The sequence below is a fragment of the Equus asinus genome, chromosome 28 (assembly GCF_041296235.1).
Source record: "Equus asinus isolate D_3611 breed Donkey chromosome 28, EquAss-T2T_v2, whole genome shotgun sequence".
Classification (NCBI taxonomy): domain Eukaryota; kingdom Metazoa; phylum Chordata; class Mammalia; order Perissodactyla; family Equidae; genus Equus; species Equus asinus.
The window spans coordinates 18,375,742-18,399,998 of record NC_091817.1 but is presented as its reverse complement, the minus strand read 5'-3'; the positions used below and the strand labels follow the sequence as shown (position 1 = coordinate 18,399,998).

Sequence of the window (24,257 nt, the reverse complement as noted above, 5' to 3'; positions counted from 1 at the left end):
TTCCAGAGTGTGTACCCTGACTTCTGTGTGCTTCACCCCCTGGGCTGCACCAATCCCCTGAGTGGGGAGGGAGGCGGTAAGATGTGTTGGTGCAATAATGAAATGATGCTGTAGTCTCAACTCAGCTTGCTTGGAATACGATTCACCTCCCACATTTCTGTGGGGTGTATTCATTTCAGCATCTGGTTTGGGCGCTACGGGGGGAAAACACTCAGATTGACATTTTTTTTTCCTTCTAGGATGACGGTGAATGTAATTAAAGTATGAGGCTCTTTAAAAAATTCTTCTGCTCTGATACCTTTTTTCCTGCATATATTCTTAGCCACAAATCTAGGGTCTGTCTGCTCCCAGATAAGCCACTGGCCCTGAACACACACCTTCCAGAAAACCTCTCTATCAGAGAAGTTTAAGCTTAAGAGTCCTGGGTCACGGGCTACCTGCACAGGCCTAGAATGCTCTCAGTGGATCTGCTGGACTTCCCCAAGTTAGGAAACCTGTGTTCCTCACATATCAGAATCTCAGCAGCCCTCTCACCTGGGCCCTCTTGAACTATTTTCTCCATAATCTCCCCCTGGATTATGTCCTCCAAGCCCAAGGACCCCATTCCTCTTTCGATGCTGAGGACACCATGCTATTGTATCTGGTGGTGACTTCTCACGGGCTCCAGACTCGCACCATAACTTGTTAGTTCCACTTAGGTGTCTCAAGTTTGACAATCTTAAACAGAAGTCCCTCCCACTTCCAAACTAGTTTCCTCCCTGTCTTCTCCAGTCTCCCAGTTACTCAAGTCAGAAATCTAGGCGTCATCCTTGGTTCCTCCCTTTCCCTCCTCCGTCTCATCCAATCCATTTGTAAACCCTTGGGAATCTACCTCCAGACTGTCTCTGGAGTCTGTCTTTTTCTCTCCACCTCCACCGATGCCACCTTAGGCCACCAAGGGCCTCTCACCTGCAGTAGCTCCTAGGTGGTCCTACGTGGTCTCCCTACTTTCTCTCCCCCTGCCCCTACCCCTATGCATTCCAGTCCCTTCTCCACTCAGGACAAAAAAGATCTTCTTTAAATGTAATTGGGTTGCATCCCCCTTGCTTAGAACTCTCCAATGGCTTGCCATTATTTTAAGATCAAGAGCAAACTCTTGCCATGGCCAACTAGGCCCCTCGTGACTGGCCCCACCTACCTCTTCAGACCCATCTGGCAACACTCTCCCCTTAGCTCTCCTCAAACGCATTCGTTGGCTATGCTACCGTAACAAATTGCCACAAACTTGGTGGCTTAAAATGACCCAAATTTATTCTCTTACAGTCCTGGAGGCTAGAAGTCCAAAATGGGCTGGAACCAAGGTGGCAGCACGACTGCACTCCGTCCAGAGGTTCTAGGGGAAAACCTGTGTCCTCACCTTTTCCGACTTCTAGAGCTGCATTCCTTGGCCCATGGGCCCCTCGCTCTACCTTCAAAGCCCTCAGGGCAGCATCTCAGCCCAGTGGCCACATTACCTTCTTCTGTGTCAAATCTCCCTCTGCCTCTCTCTTATAAGGACGCTTGTGGTGGCATTTAGGGTCTATCCAGAGAATCTAGGATAATCTCCTCATCTCAAGATCGTTAACTTAATCACATCTTTAAAGTCCCTTTTGCCATATAAGGCAACATTCACAGGTTCCAGAGACTAGGCCCTGGATATCTTTGGACGCCGTTATCCAGCCTACCACACGCACCAGGCTCTTTCCTGTGACCGGTCCTCATACAGCTTCTTCCCCTCCCTGTCATTCTTCACACAGCCAGCCCCTTCTCATCCTTGAGAGCTCACCTGTCACCTCCTCACAGAACCTGTCTCTGACCAACCCTCAATCTGAAGGTCTCCCTCTCTCTTGATTTCCTTCTTAGCGTTTACCACAGTGGACCTTATTTCATATATTTTCCAGTTTACTTGTTCTCTGCCTGCCTCTCCCTCTCCCCTCACCATAAATGCCTTGAGCCCAGGGGCTGTGTCTGTTTTGTTCATCTACCGATTATCCTCACATAACTGGCTAACACAAGATTGCTGACTGAATTTAAGGAAGATGAATTTACAATCCGAGATGGTGCCATGCAAATAGGCTTCTGTGTTTACTCCTCACAGGAAGCCTCTCCGTCTTCCTCCTGATCTTCTCTATCGGGAGCAATGGTCTGCACAGAACCTCACACCACCAACAAAGAGACCGCATAGACACGGTCATACGCAGGAGCCTGGGGAGATGCCACGCCGTTTAGGGAGCCAGGCACACATGAAACCTTTCAAGGTAAGCAGCCACCTGAGCCGTTGCTCATTAAATGCAGCTAAGAATTATTTCAACAAGGCCTACACAGGAGGCTGCTTGCTGAGGAAAGCTTTCCCAAATCGTCTCCATCTTTCTGGTAAAAGACTCCTTGAGCCACTTGGAGAGTCAGGGGAGGCCCAGGGGCCTGTTCCCATTTACTGCAGCCTTTCGGCCTGGGCAACATGCGGCTCCAGCACAGCTCAAAACATCACGCTAGGTCAGACTTTTCTAAGCAGAAGCCAAACGTGTTCTGATTGCAAGGCTATTTCTAAGAACTGCTTTTGCCTTAAGCAATAAATTATCTGGTCGAAAACATCATTTTTCTCCCTTCAAGTAGAAAATTGTGCTCTAAGATTTGACACGTTTCAATAATATTTTAAAATGTTCGGTCACAATGAAGATAGCTTGGGTGACTCAGTGGTTTTCTCCTCTGTGATTATTTACAGCACAAAATTCATAGTCGTGTTTTTTATAAAAATATAATCTTGGGAGAATAAAACAGTGGTTTATAAATATTAACCAGTTTTCATGAATAATGTTTAAAATAATAACACTTGTACAGCATTTGACAGTTTACAAAGGCTTCAACATGCATCATTTTGAAAAATCCAGAAAAATAGTTGTTTTATAAAGGAGGGCCTTCAATTTGCCCCTGTAAACTTTTGATCCATAACTTTATATCCTAAAACATTCTGGCACAAATAAAACTGAAGTGTCTCTTATGAATATATTTTGAAATCTGCTGTCAGAGTTCAGCTCACAGGCATCCACCAGAGAGCTGGTGAAGCCATTCAAAATTCTGGCCCAGGGGCCAGGCCCGTGGCCAAGGGGTTAAGTTCGCGCACTCCACTGCGGTGGCCCAGGGTTTTGCCAGTTCGGATCCTGGGCACGGACATGGCACCGCTCATCAGGCCACGCTGAGCCAGCGTCCCACATGCCACAACCAGAAGGACCCACAACTAGAATATATAACTATGTACTGCGGGACTTTGGAGAGAAGAAAAAGAAAAAAAAAAATGAAGATTGGCAACAGATGTTAGCTCAGGTGCTAATGTTTAAAAAAAAAAAAGATTCTGACCCAGATTAATTTTGAACGCCTATATTTGGAGGGAAGTTGTTTCCAAAGGCTTATTGTAGTCATGCCAGTGAGTCGATTCTGACTCCTGGCGCCCCTCTGGACAGCACAGCAGAACCCTGCCCGGTCTTTCTGCGCCATCCTCTCACCTTCTGGCGCCGTATCAGAGTGGTCCACTGCCATTCACAGGGTTCTCATGGACAATTTTTTCAGAAGTGGTGGCCAGGTCCTTCTTCCTAGTCTGTCTTAGTCTGGAAGCTCCACTGAAGCCTGTCCACTTGGATGACCCGGCTGGTATTTGAAATATCAGTGGCCCAGCTTTCAGCATCACAGCAACACGCAGCCACCACAGTGTGACAACCAACAGACAGACGGTGTGGTTCCCTGACTGGGAAACCCAGGCCACGGCAGTGAGAGCACCAAATCTTAACCACTAGACCACCAGGGCTGGCTTCCAAAGGCTTAACCAAAGAGTAATTGATTTTACTGGAAATAAAAGTCCACGTGTGATACCAGCTGTAGTGTGGTCATATTTTTCCTGCAAATCTAGACTATCTTGGGGAATAAATGGCTGCCGTGTGTCCCCTTCCAATAATGTCTTAAATACCAGGAAGGAAAGCAGGGTAAATTATAGCCCCTCCCACTCTGGGTAACAAGGGTAGGGGGTAGGGCGTGGCTATTAGGGAAATAACAAAGCCGAAGACACCAATATTTTGAATCCTCAACCACAGAGGAAGTGCCATGTGCGGGGTCCAGGATGAGTGGAGGAACCATATGTGGGGAATAGCTGCGAGGGATGACCATGAGTTGAGACATGACAGAAAGTTTCTTCCTGAATCCCGCTTCCTTGTGAACGAAGTAGGAAGGAGCCTCTCACATGGAGCCAGGGCTCTACCCCAGGAGGTGCTCAGTACCATGCGTGGCCCACGGACCCAGGCCAGATCAGCAGGAGGCTAGCCCATGACGTAGCCGGGGCTGCCCCTCTGCTATTTCCCATGGATGGAATCTCGGGAAGAACTCGATGGCAAAGGTAGGCTGTGGAAAAGTCTATTCCGAAGGGCGCCGATGCTCCTTCCTCTGCCAGAACCGGCTGCTGCCAGATGGAATCCAGCCGCTGGGCTCCAAACCCCCGGCCTGCTTGCAAACAAAGTGAGAGGAACACTGGCCCAGAGACATCAAAGCAGGAGTCTGGCGTCCCTGTGGCTGAGCTTCTCAATTTCCTCCGGAGAGAAAGTGTTTCCTCGGAGCCTAAAGGGAATGAAGCAAAGAGCTGGGAGTGAGGGCAGAATCAGAGCAGCACTTTCAAATGGACGCCGCTGCTTTCTAAACCCATGCCTGGACGGCTCGACCCTGGGCCCAGCTGCGGCCCTCCTGCAAGGGAAGTCTGTGCTCATTTTACCCTCTGTCGGCTGGGGCGGCTCATGAATCATCGTGCAGGATGAAACAAGGCTCCGTGACTCGGCACAAAGAGTCCACAGTGGCCCCAGTCGGCCCCGACTCCCCAAGGCCGGTGATTCTTTTTCAGGCAACAGCAGAATCTGTCAAGAATGCAATGAGCAAGTCCTGATGCCTCCCAAGCTCCACCAACAGGCAGCAAATAACATCAGAACCCTTAAAATATCAACCCGATGCTGGCTTCCTCCGCCCGGATACAGAAGGTGACATTCCTCAGGACTGTGCAATGGATTTAAAAAAATATCCTGACTCTGCCCAGGACCTGAGGATCTCACAGGGTACAGGGATTACACAACTGTACAGAGAAACATCTCTCCATCACAGGACAGATTTTTAGAAGTCTTTATTTTTGACTTCATCATTTGATATCTACCTATTTGATATCTGCTGCCTTGATATGCTTTCTGAGGGAGGGACAAGTCTGCGTATTTATAGCAGGGGACGCAAGCTTCCAGGGATGAGGCAGGTCAGAGACAGCAGCCAACGGGACCTGGACCAAAACAATCAGCTGGGCAGGTCTGTGGTCAGCCTGAGCCGGTTTGCCCAGCTCAGCGGAGTCAGGCCTTCCTCTACTTAATTACTGGCATTTTGAATGGTGGTCCAGAGTTGCCAGTTTTTCTGAGAAAATCCTAAAATATAGATTTTTATAGGGAATCTCCCAGTTTTAAAATACTGCTTTCTAGCCCAGTGCCTGAAACACATATAGTGACATTCACTCATACCATGTTAAACCAATGGAAAAATTTCTACTTATCTTCTGAGTGATGGAAAGAAGGAGGATAAATCTTTGAAGTTGTGACTCAAAGCTTTTTTCAAATACACGAAGGAATATGGCTTTTAATTATAAAGATTTGGGAACACTGTGCAACCGTTTCCACTGTGTCGCCTCCATCCAGAACTGCAGACGGTCTGACACAACAGCCTCGACCCGTGAAGGTGGATGTAATGCCCAGGAGGGCAGGAGCTGAGTTTTCTCTGTTTCACTCCTCAACCACATCCCTCTTCCCACACTATTGACTAGAACAGAGATGTTTCTGAATTCATGATTTGAAAATAAAAGAATTGGTCCCTGCTTAGAGATGTGAAGACAGCTTTCCCAGACAGAGAACAAGATCCATCACATGCAGAAAACCACGGAATGTCAGAGCTGGAAGGGGTCTTAGAAATGCTCAACTTCCTCTCTCTCCTCACCCCACTTTACAGATGGGAAAACTGAGGCTCACAGAAGTAAAGAGGCCTGCCCAGGGCCCTTACCAGACTTCCAGGATGGTGTCATTCCGTTCAAGGGTCTGTAGGAGGGCTTCTGCCCCTCGGTAGGTGATACAGTTGTTGGACAGCCTGGAGAGGAAGATGGAATGGTGAGCCTCAAAGATGCTCGCTTCTCCTCTTGAGCCTGTCCAATTAAAGGAGGCTTTGGGAGTTGACTGGCCCACTGCACGCCACCTGCCCCCCGGCCTGTCCCTCTCCTGTCCGAGATTCCCAATGAGCTCGTCCACAAGGCTCAATGCCTAAGATGAAATGCACCCCTCTCTCCTCCATTCACCAGATTTGTTTCTCTAATTCAGTAGCTATTCCCTTGGGAAGATGTTATACAGCATGGCGGGCAAGGACAGGCATTTTACTGCCTGGGTGCCAGACGTCCTGCGTTCAAATCCTGCTTATACCACTTCCTTGTTGATCTCAAGCAAATTAGTCCCAATTTCCTCATCTGTAAAATGGACCTGAAAGGGTACCCACGTCATGGAGTATAAGAATTAAAGAATGGCCTATTCGAAAGCACTTGACGCTGTACTTAACTGATAGAAAACAGTCCACAACCAGTAACATTTTCATCTGGGAGGCCTTTGGGGCACAGATTAGGGAGAATATGAAGTTGGGATGGGAGGGAGATGGCACACTGTCAGGGGCAGCAGCGGAAGAGCCGCAGTTCCCCATGCTGTTCTTTGGCTCAGAGCGTGGGCTTCTAGATAATCCCTACCCCCTGCCTTCCACCTCCACAATTCCAGGAACTTCTCCAAAGCTGACCACAAAGCAATGCTGATAATAACAACAGCCAATATTTGTTGAGTTCTTACTACGTGCCAGCTCATCACCTACGTCACCTCGGTGCACGCGCACAGCCCTGGGAGGAGGATCCCATTAGAATCCCCATTTACACTCAAGGCAACTGAGGCATAAGTCCAAGGAGTAGCACAGGTAACGGGGGGCTCGGGTGCAGACCCAGGCCGCCAGGATCCAGAGCCTGCTTCGTAACCAATGCTTGGCAATGACTATGCCTGGAAAAAGAAGCACGTAGGCATCTTTTTTTTTTCTTTTTTAAGATATATGAAGAGCTCGATTTTTATGGGGAAACAGTGGGGGATGATATAGTTCAGTGATGCTGAAATATAAGACTCTCAAGAAGGCAGCGTGGGACAACTCCTGCTGCCACTGCCTGGCAACCATGGGGGTCGGGTGGGGTAAATCTGTGACAATGAAGGAGGACAAATTCACCACGTCCACGCCTGGTCAATAATAAACCAGTATTGCCAAAGGCCCCCTGTGTGCCAAGCCTGGCATCCCAGCTCAGACAAATCCCGGCCTCCCCCGGGCCCCTCGGCCCACTGTCACCCATGTGATGACTGGAAGTGTTTTCCCCAAACATTTGGCAACTTCCTAGGCCCTGCAAAGCAGCACAAACAAGTGTTGCCAGAGTGGATGGCAGGCTGGCAGCAAAGCAGATGCTCTCCCAGAGGCAGTTGTCTGCCTGCCTCTGAAGGAGGGTGTTTTCCTTGGGCCATATTTGCCAGGGCAAATGCCAGCCTTCTCTAGCAAAAGGAGCCATCTGATGATGCTATGATGTCTCTGTGAAATGGGACCTCTGGCACCATGGCTGGTGTGGTGCCAGCCTCAAAGAGCATTGACACAAGCCTGTGAGGGTTACTAGCTGGTTTCCTGCTCACATCAGCCATCCCTCTCCTCGTGGAATGGGTCCCTGCCCGCTGAGTCCCCCACCAGTGGTCCCGGATCACTTCCTCACCAACACTGCCACTGTCCAGTCCTGCAGCCCCTGGGCCCACAGGACCTTCACGAGCTCCTGCCCCCTCCCACCAGCTTTCTCCACTGCCATCCGCCAGAGCCAAGTCTCCGCCATCTCTCCTTTGGAAGACAGAGGGAGCCTTCTGACTGGTCTTCCTGCTTCCGTCTTGCCCCTCTTCCACCTGTTCTGCACAAAGCAGCAAGGAAGATCTTGTGATGCAAATCAGATCATGTCACTGCCCTCATTAAAACCCTCCAAAGGCTTCTCAATGCCCTTAGAATAGACCTGAAATCCTTTCCAAGGCTCTGAGGCCCATGTGGCCTGTCCCCCGCCTCTGCCCCATTCCACTCTCCACTACAGTCCAACTACACAGGCCCTCCTTTTGTTCTCAAAACCTCCAAACTCATTTCTGCCATAGGGCCTCTGCATGTGCTGCTCTGTGCAGCAGGAATGCGCTTCCCTGAGACTTCAGCAGGGCAGAAACCTTCCTGTCATTCAGTTTCCAAAGCAAATGCCACCTTCTCAGAGAGGCCTGCCCAAGCAGCAGCCAGCCCACCCTCTCCAGTCCTCCTTGTCACACCTTCTCAAATTCTCTGTAGAGCCCTTATTACAGCTTAACGACGGGGACATGTTCTGAGAAATGTGTTGTTAGGTGATTTCATAATTGTGCAAACATCATAGAGTGCACTTACACAAACCTAGATGGTATAGCCTATTACATACCCTGGCTATATAGTACTAATCTTATGGGACCACCATTGTATATGTGGTCCGTTGTTGACCAAAACATTGTTGCACGACGCATGACTTACTAACAGAAATTACCTGTGTATTTGTTTACTTGTTCATTATCTGTATCTCATTAGAATTCAAGAGCTATGAGAGGAGGGGCCTGCTCTGTCTTTTCTACCCCTCTATCCAGGTGCCTCAGTCAGTGCCTGGCACAGAGTAGGTGCTCCAGGAACATTTCTTGTATCAATACACCAATGGATGAATGTATGTATGAGCGCATGACAAACGAATGAATGCACACGTGAATAAATGCAAGCACTCCTGCATAGCACAACAGGAACCACTGGAGATGACCAACAGAGGAGCTCTTTTTCCCGAGCCAGAGAGGCCCCTGGAGTGGGGAGGGGCTCTTCTGCAAGCCCTGTAGCAGAGGGGGTCCGTAACCTGTACACGTTCGCTCAGCTTGCACCTCCAACTCCGAGAGCTGCTTGCTGGGAAAACTTCTACTCTCTGCCTGAGACCCTTCTACGGACCCCGGGAGCATGCTCAGCCATGCACAGGGCAAACCGGAAGTGCTGGAAAATTGACGTCCCCACAAGCATAGTTCAACATGCGAAGGAGAGGCAGTGGGTGGATAAACACCCTGCTGGGCCGGGGCGCCTGTGCTTCCCCAGCAGGACGAGTCCATTGCCCTCAGTGACAACTGGCTTGATGACACCCGCTTTCTTGGTTCCCTTCCCTTCCCCGCCTCATTTGACTAGTCTCTCACCAGTGTCGGCTGGAATCACCTTCGAAGGAAACAACTTGCACTGGCGTCCCTGCCTGAGCTCGGGGAACCCAGACAACACCAGCTGTTTTCCACCAGGCCACCGCGTGTGAGCTGGCAGGCTGGGGAGCTGCCCAGATCTCTGATGCAGAAACCCCCCTCCCAAGGCCAGTCATCACTGTCCCGGCTCCTGCTTACGGTTCCTTACTTCAGGACCTTCAAACTTGAATTTCTCTGAAGTCCTTCAGCGAGGGAACACACACCTTCATCCTGGAGATGGTTCTCCTCCAGACTGGCAAAAACAAGAGAGAAAGCCCAATGGATATGGGAATGTCCGCTATAAAAGGTGATGTCAATCAAGATGAACCCACGTACCCCCCATTTAGAAAATCCCACATCTGAAACCCTACATTTACAAATAAAGTGAGAACAGACAAAACACGGTGTGAGGGTTCTCAATTCCAGGGACATCTTTGGGAAAGAATTTGCCCCAGGGCTCCGTGGTATAAGAAGTTCCCTCATGTCCCCGTGACTCGGTATCCATTTTCCCTTTCTTTCTTATTAATAGAAGCCTAATTTTGTTTGGGGCAGCCGTGTGCTTGGTGAAAAACTACATTTCCCACTCTCCCCCGTAGCCAGGGTTGGCCAAGCAACACCCACAACCACTAACACAAAGGGGAAGCAGACGGATGGGGCTCCAGCAACTGCCCTTTACGTGGGAGAGAGCCAGCTGGCCTGTGCCTTTTGCCCTTTCTGGATATACAGACTGAATCCTGGAATATAGAAGTAGTGTTGCAGGTGCAGCAGCCACCTTGTGATCATGAGGCAACCAACCATGAGGATGAAGCCACAGACTGAGGATGTGATGGCACAGAGAGAGAGAGTCCAGACCCCTGCTGGCCTTGTGTAGCCATCACACTGGCCCTAGGCTGCCTACCTCCAGACTGTCTGTACATGCAACTAAATCCTGACTGGCTTAAGCCACCGTAGACGGAGGTTCTGTTACATGCAGCCCACTCTAGTCATAGCTGAGACACTCACAGCAGGGTACTCCTCTAACAAGAAATTCAGGTGGCAAAATCCAGTCAGGATCCAATCAACGGTCAAAGCGGAGCTAGTGAGCCCTGCCCACAGCCAAGGCCCGTGGACAACACCATCTGTGACAGTGCTGATAGGTTTCAGGGCCCTTCTGCTTTCCGAAAAACTCAGCATTTTATCTCCCTGATATAATTTGGAACTGCCCAGAACATGTCACAAGAAGACTAGATTAGCGGCATCGGAAGCGTGGAAAACTTGGAATAAGTTTTGGGTCAACAGTGTAAATAGGACTCGTGCTTCATCTTTTAGCTTCCCCCAAGCTCCACTCCACCTTGCAAGGTGACCCTGACTCTAATCCCCACTGTTCTTTGGCCCTCCTCTTCACTCTGAAATAATAAAACACTACTAGCAGTCATGGTACTAGCAGTAGCTGTAGTAGCAACAGCAGCAGCAATAGTAGCAGTAATACTGTGTACAGTACTATTAATACTGTAGTACTAATACTGTAGTAACACCACTAATACGGTAGTCATACCGTGTACAGTACTGTTAATACTGTAGTACTAATACTGTAGTAATACGACTAATGCTGTAGTCATACCGTGTACCATACTATTAATACTGTAGTACCAATACTGTAGTAACACCACTAACGCGGTAGTCATACTATTACAATTTAACATTTATGAAGTGCTTACTCATACGCCAGGCACTATATTAAGCTCTTTACACTCATTACCTCATTTAATTTCCACAGAAGTGTGTTACAGTTGGAAGCATTCATACCCTCATCTTGCAGGAAAGAAACCTGAGATTCAGATTGTTATTTAACTTGCCTAAGATCACAGCAGGCCTTGAAGCTCAGCCTGCTTGATTCGAGAGTCTTTGCTCTCAACCGTTATGCCGCACGGAAGCAGTAAACAAACCAACAAACTAATACACAGAATTAAATCAAAAGAGTTACCGCCTATATGTCAAGCTCCAGAATCTTCGTGCCACTCAGGACACAGACAGACAAGCATAATCACCCACCTGCTCCATCACCCGCCCTTGTCTTATCCACACAACTGCTCCCACGATGAGGCCAGGGGAGGAGGAAAGGCTCTTATCTGCCTCCCAGAGAAGGGGTTCCCCCAAACTCACCAGAGTTCTTCCAGCGCCACGTTCTTTTCCAACATCACTGCTAAGGCTTGGGCACCCGCACTGCCGATGCTGTTCCCCACCAGGCTGGATGTAACCAAGGAACAAAAATGTGCCAGAGCAGGGAGGGACCTCAGAGACAAGCTGACCCACGAAGCACAAAATGCACGGCACACAGCCCCACGTCCTCAGCTGCTCCACTTCAGACATCACTAATTGATTACAGTGCTCTTTGTCATTAAGCCCAGAAGCAGCTTAGCATCCTTCCCAACATGGTGTACTGGGCAGCCACCTCTGATGGACTGGAGTTGGTCACTGAGATAAAATGTATCTGATCCAGCCCAAGATCTGCAATTTACAGATAGGGAACCAAGACTCTTGAGAGCTGAAGGGACATCGTCTCCAAAGTCACCCACAAAGACTCAAGTGTTCTGACTCCAATTCCAAAGAAATGGTCTTTCTTTCTCACCTCACTGCCTAACACAGAGGGTAAAATTGAACTTCAAGGACCTTCGAAACTGGCCCAAGCTCTCAAGCCCCTCCCTCCTCATGCTGGCTCCCCCATGACAATTACAGGACAGACACTGACGCTTACCTGAGCCACTTCAAGCTGGGGTGATTACCCAAGGCTTCAGCCAAGGCTTGGGCTCCCTTATCACCCACCTTGTTGCCCCAGAACCTGAAAAGGCCAACGGAGTCAACAGAGAGCATCCGTGAGCACATGTTCTAGACAGGCGCTAACAATGTCCTTCCTCTCTAGGGCCCCAGTCAGAGGGGCAGGACCACTCAATTCCAGACAGGTCTCAATGGGGCTCCTAGGTCCCAGCAAAGTAGACCTGCCTCCTTTTTTTTGGAGGGATGGCCAAATTTCACGCAGATGTTTTTAACTGCTTTAAATTAGATTTATAGAATAGTAGAGGCCCACCCAGCACAAACCCTCAGGGACGGGGACCTCACTCTCCGTGGCAATTCACATGGTTGTGACATTCTTCCTCACATTTAGGTCAGATCGGCTTCCTGGTAACTGCCACCCACAAATCCTTAACTACCCTCTGGGACCACCCGGAAGTCTAACTCTTCTCCCACAGCCGGCTCTTTATTGCTTGCTCTTTCTTAACATCCCCAGTTCCTGCGTGGTATCCAGCTCCTTCACCCTGGAGGTCATCCTCCTCCGACCTACTGTAATTTGGAAACATCCCTTTTCAGAGGGGGAGCCCAGCTTACACACCGTGGGACCAGCTATTTTCCATATGGGAAGTTAGCCTGCACAGGTATGCGCACGAGCGAGCGAGAGAGCTGACCCAGGACGTTCCCTGCACTCCCATCCATCAGGCAAATATTTCCTGAGCTCTGTGCTCCAGGGACATGATGCCGTAACAGCAAACAGCGTCCTAAGTGTGTACCAACAGGGGACCAGTTAAATAGATTACGACATCCAACCAGTGGAACACTAAGCAGCTAGTCTTTGAAAAATGAGGTCATATGGTGTGAAAAGATGTCTATATATTGTTAAGAAAAAAATTGCAAGTTACAGAACAGTTTGTATCACATGATAGTGTTTGGGGTTTTAGCACAGTGCCTGGCCCAGACAGGGGCCTTGATAAATACTAAGGATAAAGACCCAGATCTGCCAGATGTGACCTCAAGCAGGAAAGTGCTCAGTGAGGCTGTGGCCCACCTCATTCTAGACTCTGCTGCTACCAGTGCAGCTGGGAAAAGGTGTTGATCTCTCCAGCAACACTCTCCTGGCTCAAACTCAGCTTGTGGGCAACTTCCCTGCCTGTGAAATGGGCTGGAACACCTGGGCCATATGGTTATTCTGTCTTCCTGGAGTCTCGGGTTCTGAAACCCCCAGTTCTTGTCAAATGGATCCCAGTTCACACGAGGACAAGACTGGACAGGAGAGGGGCTGCAGGAGGCAGCATGGGAGCCACCCTGGCGAGCAGTTGCTCTGGCCAGCAAACAGAGGAAGCCCCACTCTGGGGCCCTGCGGTCTGCTGGACTACCCTCCCACCTGTGTCTGACTCCCCACCTCTCCCTGGTAGGCCCTGGAGCAAGCAAAAGCCCCCTCCCATCCTGGCTCCAGTCTCCAGCCTTCCCCACTTCCGTCTCTTCCCTCCTGTCTCACCCCTGGCTGCACAGCCTCTGGGAGCTTTTCAAAGTTACTGATTCCTGGGCCTTGCATTTCATTTATTTCATCTGGGGTGGGGCCCAGGCAAAGGCATTCTTCAGAAGTTCCCAAGTGGCTAGAACACACAGAAAAAGGTGAGAATCACAGTGCCAGCACCCCGAGGACCAGACGCTTCCTGCCACTGCGTGGGCACTGCCCTCCCCCAACCCAGACATCCTGAACTTCCTGTTTATCGAGTGACAAGCAAGCACCGAGGGAGCCAAGGGCCACCCACTCTCTCCCTGCCTCGCCCTCCTCACTGCAGCCCGGGCTGCCTCTGGGGCCCTCTGGCGGAAGGGTTTCACCTGCCCCTGCATCGCCACAAGCGCCAAGCCCCTCCGTGCGGCCCCTTTGCCCGGAATCCAACCTACCCCAGGAACTGCAGGGAGGTGTTGGCTCTGAGCCCCTGGGCCAGCACCACGGCTCCCGCGGCCGTGATGTTGTTATTCCCCAGCCTGGAAGAGAAGACAGAGGAGGCTGAGAAAGGGGGCAGGACATGAGGACCATCAGTGCTCTCAAGGCCTGGGCTGGTGGGGAAGGTGTGGCCTGGTCAGAGAAACATGGAACAAAGCTTGGAGGCCCTCTCTGAGACACAGGAGCCATCCGCTCCTCCCGCGCTGCCCAGCAGACACAGTGTGTGCTGCTTGTGCTGGGGGCTGCGGGGAGCCTACGCACTGGCTCCCGCGACTTCGTGTTCCACAGCAGAGGGAAAGGAGTGGGGGAGCCTGTTTTGCAAAGCAGTGCGACCAGTAGAGCAGGAGGCACAGTGGGCAGCTGTCCCGGGAGGCAGTTCCCCCGGGGGAGCACGAGTGACTCACTGTCACATCTTTTCCTGTCTCAGCGTCCGCTGGTCTGTTGACACTAGACTCCCGCGTGCCCCCTGCAGCGTTTCAGGATCCACTGCCACTGTAGGTAGCATTTACCTGTTCTGAAAGAGCCTGGGGCAGGCCCAGGGGCTCAGAGACAGGCAGGGATCCTCCTGAGCCTTCCGGCGGGGGCTGGGGAGGGGGTTTCAGCAAAATCCAGACACCTCAGAGAGCTTCGGAGAGATCCCCAGAACTCTCACCCACAAACTCAGGCTTCCTGGAATAATAACACGCCTTCATCTTTTCAAAGAATTTTCACATCCTTTAAGCCACTCCCACTCACTACACTCCTACAGGGCAGCATTATCATCCCCTTCCAGAAGGGGTGTGTCAGCCCCTCAGACCTCCAGCTTTCGTGACTGCAGTGCTGGGAATTTCACTGCCACCTCTGCACCAGGGCCTGCCTCCCACAGCCTGCCCCCAGCCAGTGCCAGGAGACAGGCGATGCCTCTGCCGGGCAGACTCGCTGGAGGCCTCCCCAGCAACCTTCTGTACTCTCTCAGAACGGCAGGGAAGTCTCAGATGCTCCCTTCCTCTCTCCCTCGCTCAGGGTCAGCCCTGCGCAGCAATCTGATGACTCTCCCCACCTCTGCGGCTCCCTTCCCCGTTTCCCCTCACAGGCATTTTCCCAATAAATGTGTTACACATCGAAGGCCTCCTTGGGAGGCTGGACTAAATAGGATAAACACACTGAGAACGTATGTGACTCACTCTCGCTCTCTCAGCCACTGAGCTCACCCTGTAACGCACCCACTATATTGTGTATACGTAGAGTAACTGGCTTAATCATCACAACAACCTGTGAGGTAGCTACCACTAGTCTCCATTTTACAGAAGGGAAAACAGAGGCACAGAGACATTGGGCTGACCCGAGGTCACACAGCTAATGAGAATTCAAACCTTGCTCCATCTGGCTCCAGAGCCCCATGCTCTCAACCACGACGCTCTCTTAGCCAAAACCCCAGGCCTCGAATTCCCAGTGCAGCACCTTCCCGCTGCCCACAGCCCTCCCAGGGGGCTGGGCTAGCCCAGGTCTGGCCACAGCCACTCTCAGGTCTGCGAGTCTGGGGGAGCCGGTGGTGGCGGCAGAAGAGAGTCCTTGGTTAGAATGGCACCTCTGGCACTGGCCTTAGCAGCCCCGCCTGAGACGGAGCTACGTGGTCAACAATTTAAAAATGGCAGTTCCCATGCCCAAACCCAGCCCAGTGGGTAGAAAGAATGGATGGAAGCAGTTCTTCACTTTGTCTTCTTTTACTGCCTCATAAATCCAGGAGGCAAGAATATCCCAGAGAGAAAGAGAAGCCAGGCCAACGTGGAGACCCGCTGGAGCAGGAATGCAATGGTGTCAGACAGGAGAGAGGCTCCCGCTGAGGCCAAGAGAGTGAGGAGGAGCGGAAGCACAGACTTCCCAGGCTGCGTGGAACCCCGCACCCGCCAGCAGTGAAGGGGCCTCCTGAGAGCTCTTCGGCCACTGCTGTCACAGCTGAGGTGGCAAGTGTCTGGCGTGTACCTCCCCCCGCAGCACGGGCTCCATGGACACCAGGGAAGCCCAGAGAGTTTGTGATACTCCTAGACACAGGGAAGGAAAAGGGCCTAGAACCCTCTTCAGCCCTGGAGACTAAAGGTCAAAGGGCAGGGAGCCCTCAGCAGAGCGCTCCGGGAGTTTGCTGGGGAGTCATAGCATTGCAAACCCTGCTCAAAAGGAGACCCCACCAGTATCCAGCTGGGAGAGCAGGAGCCAGCAGTGGCAAGCCAGGGCCCAGAGCAGAGAGACTGCTCGGCTGTGGGAAACAATCTCGGGAGCAGGGAAGCCCTCGGCTCACCTCAGGGCCAGGAAGTTCTGCTTGCACATAAGGAGCCTGGCCATGGAGTGTGCACAGCCATCCGTCAGCTTGTTGTTGAACAGACTAGAAAGTTCCATGAAAGAGGAGACATGGAGACAGCATGGACAACGAAAGTGACCACCCAAACCCCTGGTAGCCCGTTCCCTCAGGACAGGAGTCACCCGGCACCCTCCAGCCCTCCAGCCTCCCGCCTCCCCAATGCCCCACCCCAGGAGGCACGGCCGGGAGTGAGGCTGGGGACACTGGGCCCCAGGTCCATGGCCAGCCTGACTTACGCTAACTTCTGCAGCTGCTCACAGTGAAGGGCACGTTCGATGAGCAGGCAGATGCCTCGGTCTGAGATGTTATTATCTCGCAAGCTAAAAAAGACAAAATAAATAAATTTGAAAACGAGCTGATGAGATCCCGAACAAAACCCCAAAAGAGACTTTTACTCGTCTGCAAAGTGCCAGCATCTGTGCTTCTGGGAAACACCACAAAGACGGAGCACCCCAGCAAAGGGGAGACTCCCTCCACCCCTGGCAGGGTGCTGACATCACACACTACACGGGGGACGGCTCAGGAAGTGAGGACCCAGAGCCCTACTGATGGACACGGAACCCCCAGGAGTCAGCGCCCCAATCCGAGGCAGTTTCCAGCTCTGCAAATTGGACACGAGAATCAAAGCTGCCTCGCAGAAGGTTCTGAGGTGGGAAGCACCTGATGCCCATGAAGGTGCCGGGGAACCAGGCAGGGGACCCCTGGGGGCAGTGGTGGTGACCGCTGTCCAGGCGAGCACATGGCAGACCAGCTAGAGGAGAGCAGCCAAAACTAGAAAACCAGCATGCAAGCTGCGGTTAGTGAGGCCCCACTGACCAGCCCTTCACTCCAATGACATCACTCCTGCAGGCCAGATCCCGCCCAGCAGGTCCCCTCTGACGCTCCTCTTGGGGCAGCGTTCCTAAAACTCACCCAATGACAAGATTGTCTGAAAGTGCCCCTGAAATACTGACTCGTGGGGTCCGCATGGTCTTCCCCTTCAGGCAAACTTGGGGGCGTTTTAAGTGATAAAGGTGACAGCTCAGGTTCGCTCGGACTCCCTCAGTGGAAGTGCCCATCCTGAGTGGCCACTTATACTATCTGCTGGTCCCTTCATCTGCCGAAAGGGAAGGATGGCATTGCTGACCTCACGGGCCTGGTGAGGATTTAAAGAGACAGTGCACCTGACTGCGCACCCAGTGAGCACGTGGCACCAGGTAAAAGCTACCTGTAACCATGATGGGTCACATGGACAGTGCATCTGATGTGCTGGCACTGACCTAAGCACTTCCTAAGAGTAATAGTATTTAATCCTCACAGCCCATGAAGTAGGGATTATGATGACGTCCACTAGACAGAAGGAAACTGAGGCAGGGCAAGTGAAGTGACTTCCCCAAGGCTGCACAGCGCCTAAAGGATTTGGGCCCAGGTGGTCTGGCCCCAAAGCTTACTCTTAACCATGGCATTGTGTGGCTCTCCTTCTGGCCTTCTCTGGGCTCTAAGGTCAGATTTCATAACCCACCGATGGGTCATAAAATCAACTTTGAAGGTCTTGAGCAGCATTTTTAAAACAGAAAAAGGACAGAAGAGAGCAGAGTGTATCAGAGTGAATAAGGGAAAGTCATTCTCTGAAGCCTTTGTTTCAGCTTTACATGCCTTACTTACTCACCATGGGTCACAGCCACAACACTTTGAACGCCATCCCCCTAGAGACAGAGCCAGGGTCTAAAGAAACCTATAGAGGGACACTTTGTCTCCGGGGCTTCCTGGAGGCTGAGGGTTTCGGTTGTCAGGGAAACACTTCTAGTGGGAGAGATGCAGCTGGGCGGGACTGTGCGTGAGGAGCGGCCTGTCTCCAGCCCCCCTTCCCCTTTCCTTCCCTCCCCGCCTCCCACAGTCTCTCTGTGCGGCCCCCCCACCACTGTCTGTCTTGAGTCTCGGTCTGTCTCTGTCTCCGTCCCTCTCTCACACACAGGAAAGGCCCACTCAGCAGCCTCACGGTTGTCTCCCCTCCTCCACAGCGCAGGGTAAAGAGCAGTGGAACGTGGTCGAGGACTTTAACTGCTAACGGAAAAGGAGGCTGGTGCCCACAGACCAGTCATCTTCACAGCGTGGCCTCTGAACCACTTGTATCAGAATTACTAGGTTAACAACATAGATTCCTGGGCTCCCAGCCTACAGGATGGGAATTGCTGGGAAAGGCCCAAGAAGCCGCCTTCCACGAGCCCCTTTGCACACCACACTCTGAGCACTACAGCCAGACCGTCCTCGCATTTCTCTGAAAATAGAGACAGGCCCTCAGCTCCACACGCCGTGGGAGTCCCGTGGGCTTTCCTAACCGAGGAGAAAGGATCCATTCATTCTCGGGAAGGCTCTGTGAGGACCAGCCAGGCCAGCGGTTCCTGACCTCTTGGGGTTCAAGGACCCCTATGAGAACCAGGCATCCTCTATCCAGAAAAATGCACATTCAAATGTCTTCTCTGCCTGGCTCTCAGCCCTGGGGGGCGGACTCCCGTCACCGGCAGCGACAGGCACCCACTCTGGCCCCGTGCTTAATCAAGCCAGCAGAAGGCCCTGGCAGAGGCAGGAGGGTAGACGAGAGCAGGGGCCAGGCTTCTCCCCCAGGCCCCGCTTCGGGGCGGCTGCCACCCCATGCCTTCCTCGCAGCCAGTGACTACTCCTTCCCTGCCCATCCAGGCCCCAGGAGGAGAACAACCCCACCCACCCCGCCCCAGCACCCTGCCCCAGTCCTCTCTGCTCTTCCTAATGCCTGCCCAGGCCTTTGTAGACAGTCCTTTGTTAAACTCTTCTCAAATCACCCTATTTAAGTGTATCTTCTGTTTCCCCTGATATATTCATATTTGTCATATGTATTAACTACATATAATAGACACATTAACTTGCTATATGTTATAGATTATATTATTATTATTACATATTTATAAACTTATGGCCACGGTCCCTATGTAAGAGATGACAAAGGTCACCACACAGTCTCTAGTAGATATCTGCGTGTCTGCTTCACTGAGAAAAGAAAGCTTGCTGCCTTGGCCTAGAGAAGGTATGTCATCCTAATATATTCCAGGAGAGATAAGTCCCTTGCTTAGGGTCAAATAAGGTCACCCGGGGAGGACCAAAAGCCCTGGGAAGCTGTGAGTAGACATTAACCTTAAGCTACAACCTCTGCTTTCTCAGAGGTTACAAATACGGAGCAGGACATCCCCCTTCAAGGCTGGACAAGAAGTTGGGAGGTTGTGGCGAGCTGGCTGCCACACCTGGGCACGCTCTCGGCCCTCACCCAGCCCAAGACATGGAAAGAGGCCCCCGAGTGCTGGGCACCGACGTTCCAGAGGGGGGACCCCACACCTTCCGACAGGGGGCAGAAAGTAGCATGGGTGATGCCAAGATTTCGTTGGACACAGCGCTACACAGGGAATAAAGGTGCAGACGAAACTCTGCAGCCACTTCTCTTTCTTGGGTCCCGAAATTCCCATCTCATTGGGATCTTCGTCACCTCTGATGTGGGGTCGTTCCTAATACAGACACATATTACACAAAACTGCGCACGTGACTTCAAGGTTGTCACGGAGCCTCTGAAGCCCGTCCATAGACAGTTTGCTTGGGGGGAGCAGGGCTTCTAACCAGAAAGGCATAATTTGTGAATCCCAGCTCTATGTGACCCTGGACAAGCTACTTCGCTTCTCTGAGCCTCAAATCTAAGATGATGGGGTTAAGAATGTCTCTGCTGCAGCCCAGAGTGGTTGTGGGGATTGAACGGGGTAATTCCGGGAAGCGTCCAGCACAGCGACCATCACATAGGACGTTCAATGAGTTACGCCCATCATTATCCTTTGTTTAAACTAACACCCACACTGGAGAGGGGGCCCGGACAGGGCTGCACAGAAAGGGTGGCAGGGCATCCCAGCATGGTGCTCCTGCACCGGCGCCTCCATGGTGGCATCCCCACCGTGCCCAGCTGGCATCGCCCAGCAGCACTCACTAAAGAGCAGTGCAGATGCTGAGGCAAGGCAACAGCTGCTCCACGCCAACGTCGCCCACAGAGTTGTGGTCCAGCTGCAAGGCCACAGGCCGCTGGAGGTGCCGCAGCACAAAGGCCATGGCAGCACACTCGGCTGGGCCCACGCTGCAAAATGTCAGCTTGAGGTGCCCGACATCCAGCCCACGCACAGCCTCCTGTGCCAGCCGCTCCTCCTGCATCTCGTACAGGCTCCGGATGAGCCAGATGAAGCCGGGCATGGCATGCATGCTCTTGGCCTCACCTGGCACAGCTGGTGGGATGGAGTGGAAATGCTTGTGGAGGCTGCGGGCCAGGCACCACCGGGCACAGGCCTGGCGCTGGCGCAGGGCAGTCTCAGACCCCTGGCACTTGGCCAGCAGGCCCCGGTGCTCCCGGGACAACAGTCCCGCCAGGAAGGCGGCTGTGATCTGGAGGTTGTGAGGCTCGGCCTCCTGCAGCAGAGCTTCCACGCTGTCCTCCTTGCACCTCGAGCCCTGCACGCACATGGCGGGCAGCAGCCGGGCCAGCAGCGAGCTGCCTGGCCTGCCACAACTGAAGAGGTATCTGAGGGAGGATGGCGGCACATCAGCACTGAGGACGAGGTAGAATGCAGCAAAAAAGCACTGGAAAGTGATGTGCAGGAACTCCATGGGGGGCGCACTCCCAGGCACAGCCCTTTTGGCACGCACCAGGAAGCCAAGAGAAATGTCCTCACTGTCGACGTGTGCTGCCTGGAGCTGCTTGGCTGAGAACACATAGCAGCACGTGCCCAGGCCCCAGAGAGCCAGCTGGCCGAGGTGCAGGAGGGTGGGGAGCCTGCCTCGAAGCAGGCCAGGTTCCAGACCACCGGGGGCTGAGTCTGGTGGGGAGGCATGCAGCAGAAAATGCTGCAGGATCAGCAGGTACATATCCGTGGTGGTCTTTGGGGACCCCCCACCCTGCAGCAACAGCTCCTGGTGGCATTTGGATACCATCCATGAGAAGACAGGAAGGTGGCACAAACCGTGTAGGGCTGAGGTCGCTCTGAGCAGGGAGATGAGGCGGTCAGCCAACCCAGGCTCGCGATGGCACTTCCTCAGGTACAGTTCGATGCCCTCTTCCGAGAAGCCCTTGAGGGTGAATTCCGTGTGCACGTACTTCCTGAGTAATGCCGACACCGCATCCGGACGGCTGGTCAGCACCTTGCGGGCGTTCTTTAGCAGGTTGCCCTGCAGAAGGTTGAAGAGCAGATTCTGGACAGACGTGGGGTCGGTCGGAGAGCAGTGACGCTCACCATCCGTGAACCTGAACCTGAACTCGTCAAAGCCATCGAAGGTTAAGAGGACGCGGTCAGGGTGGTCAAGGAGAAACTGGAAGACGTCCTGCTGGCCAAGGTCAGGCCAACAGCAGTGTTCAAAGAGCAGTGCCCGCACGGACAGTGGTTTTGCCAGGCACTGGAGCTGCCGGCAGCTGAACGGGAAGACAAAGAGAAACTCCTGGAAGTCCCGCCCTGCAGCCCACAGCAGGTGCAGCTGCTGCAGGAGCGTGCTCTTGCCGCTGCCCGCCTCGCCCACCACCAGCACGGTGTCCGCATCTTTGTTGAGGTGGCCACGGGTGCTGAAGAGCTCCTCTAGGCCCAGGGTGGCAGGGCTCTGCTGCGGGGGTCCAGCCATGCCCAGCTCCGTCCGGATCTCCAGAACATTCTCTGTGTATATTTCCTCCAGGCAAAGATTTTCTGCCCCATCATAGGTGTTCAGAAAGCGAGACTGAGCAGATACCGTGGTCCTCAGCTTGGACATGAATTTCTTACATGCGGCATCTGGAAGACAGAAGAGGGAGATGATGTAGGACCGGGGGGAAGATGGGACCTGACCAGAGAGTGGGCTGCATGGGGTAATGTGATGATACAGATGGGAGGGAACAGCCAGCAGGTGCCAGTCTGGCTCTCCACTCACATGGACTTTGAGGACAGTCACGTAACCTTCCTATGCCTCAGTTTCCTTCCCTGTGAAGTGAAAGAAATGGCAATCCCTACCTTATAGGGTTTCTACATGGATCAATTAAGATAATGCATGTCAATGCTTCATTCAGTGTCAACACAAAGTGTGCGCTCCAAAGACGCTAGCTGGCACTGTTGTAACTACTACATCAGGAAGGGCTGAAGAGGAGGAGGAGCACTGGGCTGGGGTCACAAGACCCGCATTCCGATGCCTGTCCTGCCATATTGACTAAATGGCCTTAGATAAGTCCACTCAGCCTCAGGTGCATCTTTGTAAAGGGAAACAGGAGGTTTAAGGGCTCAGGAGCTCAGTTTCTGCAAACAGACCCGAGCCTGAAACCTGGGTCTGCCATTAGCTTAGGCAAGCCTTTCTGGCTTCCATAGTCTTTTTGTTAGTGGTGGTGGTGAGGAAGGTTGCCCCTGAGCTAACATCTGTGCCAATCTTCCTCTATTTTGTATGTGGCACGCTGCCCCTGCATGGCTTGATAAGTCATGTCTGCACTCAGGATCCAAACTGGCAAACCCTGGGCCACCTCCAGAGCGGAGAGCACGAACTTAACCACTATGCCACTGGGCCAGCCCCAGTTGCCCCCAGATTCTTATCTGTAAAAATGGGGACAATTCATACCTTGAAGGATTGTTTCAGGCGGAAATGAGATAAAATAGAGTTTAGAAGAATGTCTGATATATGGCAGACTCTCAGAAAATGGTGTTTATTACCATTATTATGAGTGAGTGTGGTAGGCACAACAGGGGCCCCTCAAAGATGTCCACATCTTAATCCTCATGATCTATGAATATGTTACCTTACTTGCAAAAGGGACTAGACAGAGGTGATTAAACTGAAGACCTTGAGATGGGGAGATTATCCTGGATTATCTGCGTGGAGCCAGGACTGGATGGCCTCAGGGTCACGGGGATGCCCAGGGCAGGCACTTGGCCAAGGTCCCCTGATCAAGACCCCCTTCCCCATCCTCTTCACACAATCGTCTGCAGTCTGAGCTCTCATGAGGAGGGTGTGTCCACAGGGCTGCTGCTTTTCCTTTATCACCCTAATGCCAACATGAGCAAACCACTTCCTGTGTCAGGGGTTGGTTCCCCTTTTAGGAAACGGGGAAGTGGTGGTCCAGAGCCCAGGGTGGTGGGACCTCAGAGCATGGTTCATGACCACAGTCTCACTGCCCCCAACCAAGTTCTGTACATTTGTTCTCAGCCCTAAGGTGAACAGCTAACTCTTTCAGAGAGCTCTGCGCACACGGAAGCTGCATCTGCAGTCACACAAAGGAGGTGCCCTGTGCTTGCATTTCCTCTCCTGCTCCCAGGGCTGACAATGCTCATTGCTCTTAATGCCCTCTGGATAGACCAGGAGCACTGAACGGAGACCACAAAATAGCTTGTCTCCTCTCCAATATCCTGATTTCCAATGCAGGTTTTCCAGCCATCACTAATAATATCAAAATTCTCCAGAAAAAAAAATTGTCTCTCATTTTGAAAACAAACACACATATGTCAGTCGTCACCGCTCAGCTCATCACCCTGGGGAGTCTGGTACCACAGCACGATGCTATGACTCATGGACGACCAGGTGTGCTCAATGAGATCAAGAGTGGACATTAACCAAGGGCCAGGCCGGGCACCCCTGCCCTGCACTGACATCTGCGTGCTGTCCTCGGGTGAGAGGGTGCACACCCAGGCACTGCGCACTGGCTTCCAACCATCCCTCCCACAGGTATGCCCACTGCCCAGAGGGCAGGGCCCAGGGAGAGAAATCCACCTGCTAGCACCCGCACAGGTCAGGGCCCCCAGCAACCGAGCTTTCCCTACGGTGACATGGGAACCAGACT

The 24,257-nt window shown here is 52.4% G+C and overlaps 1 protein-coding gene across 13 annotated transcripts in view; it reads right to left on the bottom strand.

Annotated features, from left to right (window-relative positions):
- Window positions 1-2,594: 2,594 nt before the first annotated feature.
- Window positions 2,595-24,257, bottom strand: part of NOD2 (nucleotide binding oligomerization domain containing 2) — a 36,230-nt gene continuing 14,567 nt past the window's right edge. For 4 of the 13 annotated variants that reach the window (XM_014828007.3, XM_070500427.1, XM_044761143.2 and 1 more), the window contains exons 5-13: window positions 20,418-22,233; window positions 16,675-16,758; window positions 16,379-16,462; window positions 14,061-14,144; window positions 12,115-12,198; window positions 11,523-11,606; window positions 9,550-9,633; window positions 6,079-6,162; window positions 2,601-4,617 (exon numbers count right to left, since the gene is read on the bottom strand). In XM_014828007.3, coding sequence (XP_014683493.3) covers window positions 4,545-4,617; window positions 6,079-6,162; window positions 9,550-9,633; window positions 11,523-11,606; window positions 12,115-12,198; window positions 14,061-14,144; window positions 16,379-16,462; window positions 16,675-16,758; window positions 20,418-22,233 — 2,477 coding nt within the window. In that variant the 3' untranslated portion in view covers window positions 2,601-4,544. Of the gene's footprint in view, window positions 4,618-6,078; window positions 6,163-9,539; window positions 9,634-11,522; window positions 11,868-12,114; window positions 13,766-14,060; window positions 14,145-16,378; window positions 16,463-16,674; window positions 16,759-20,417; window positions 22,234-24,257 lie in introns of those variants that run through there. The other 9 variants (XR_011499006.1, XM_044761150.2, XM_070500429.1 and 6 more) reach the window with 9 other exon arrangements.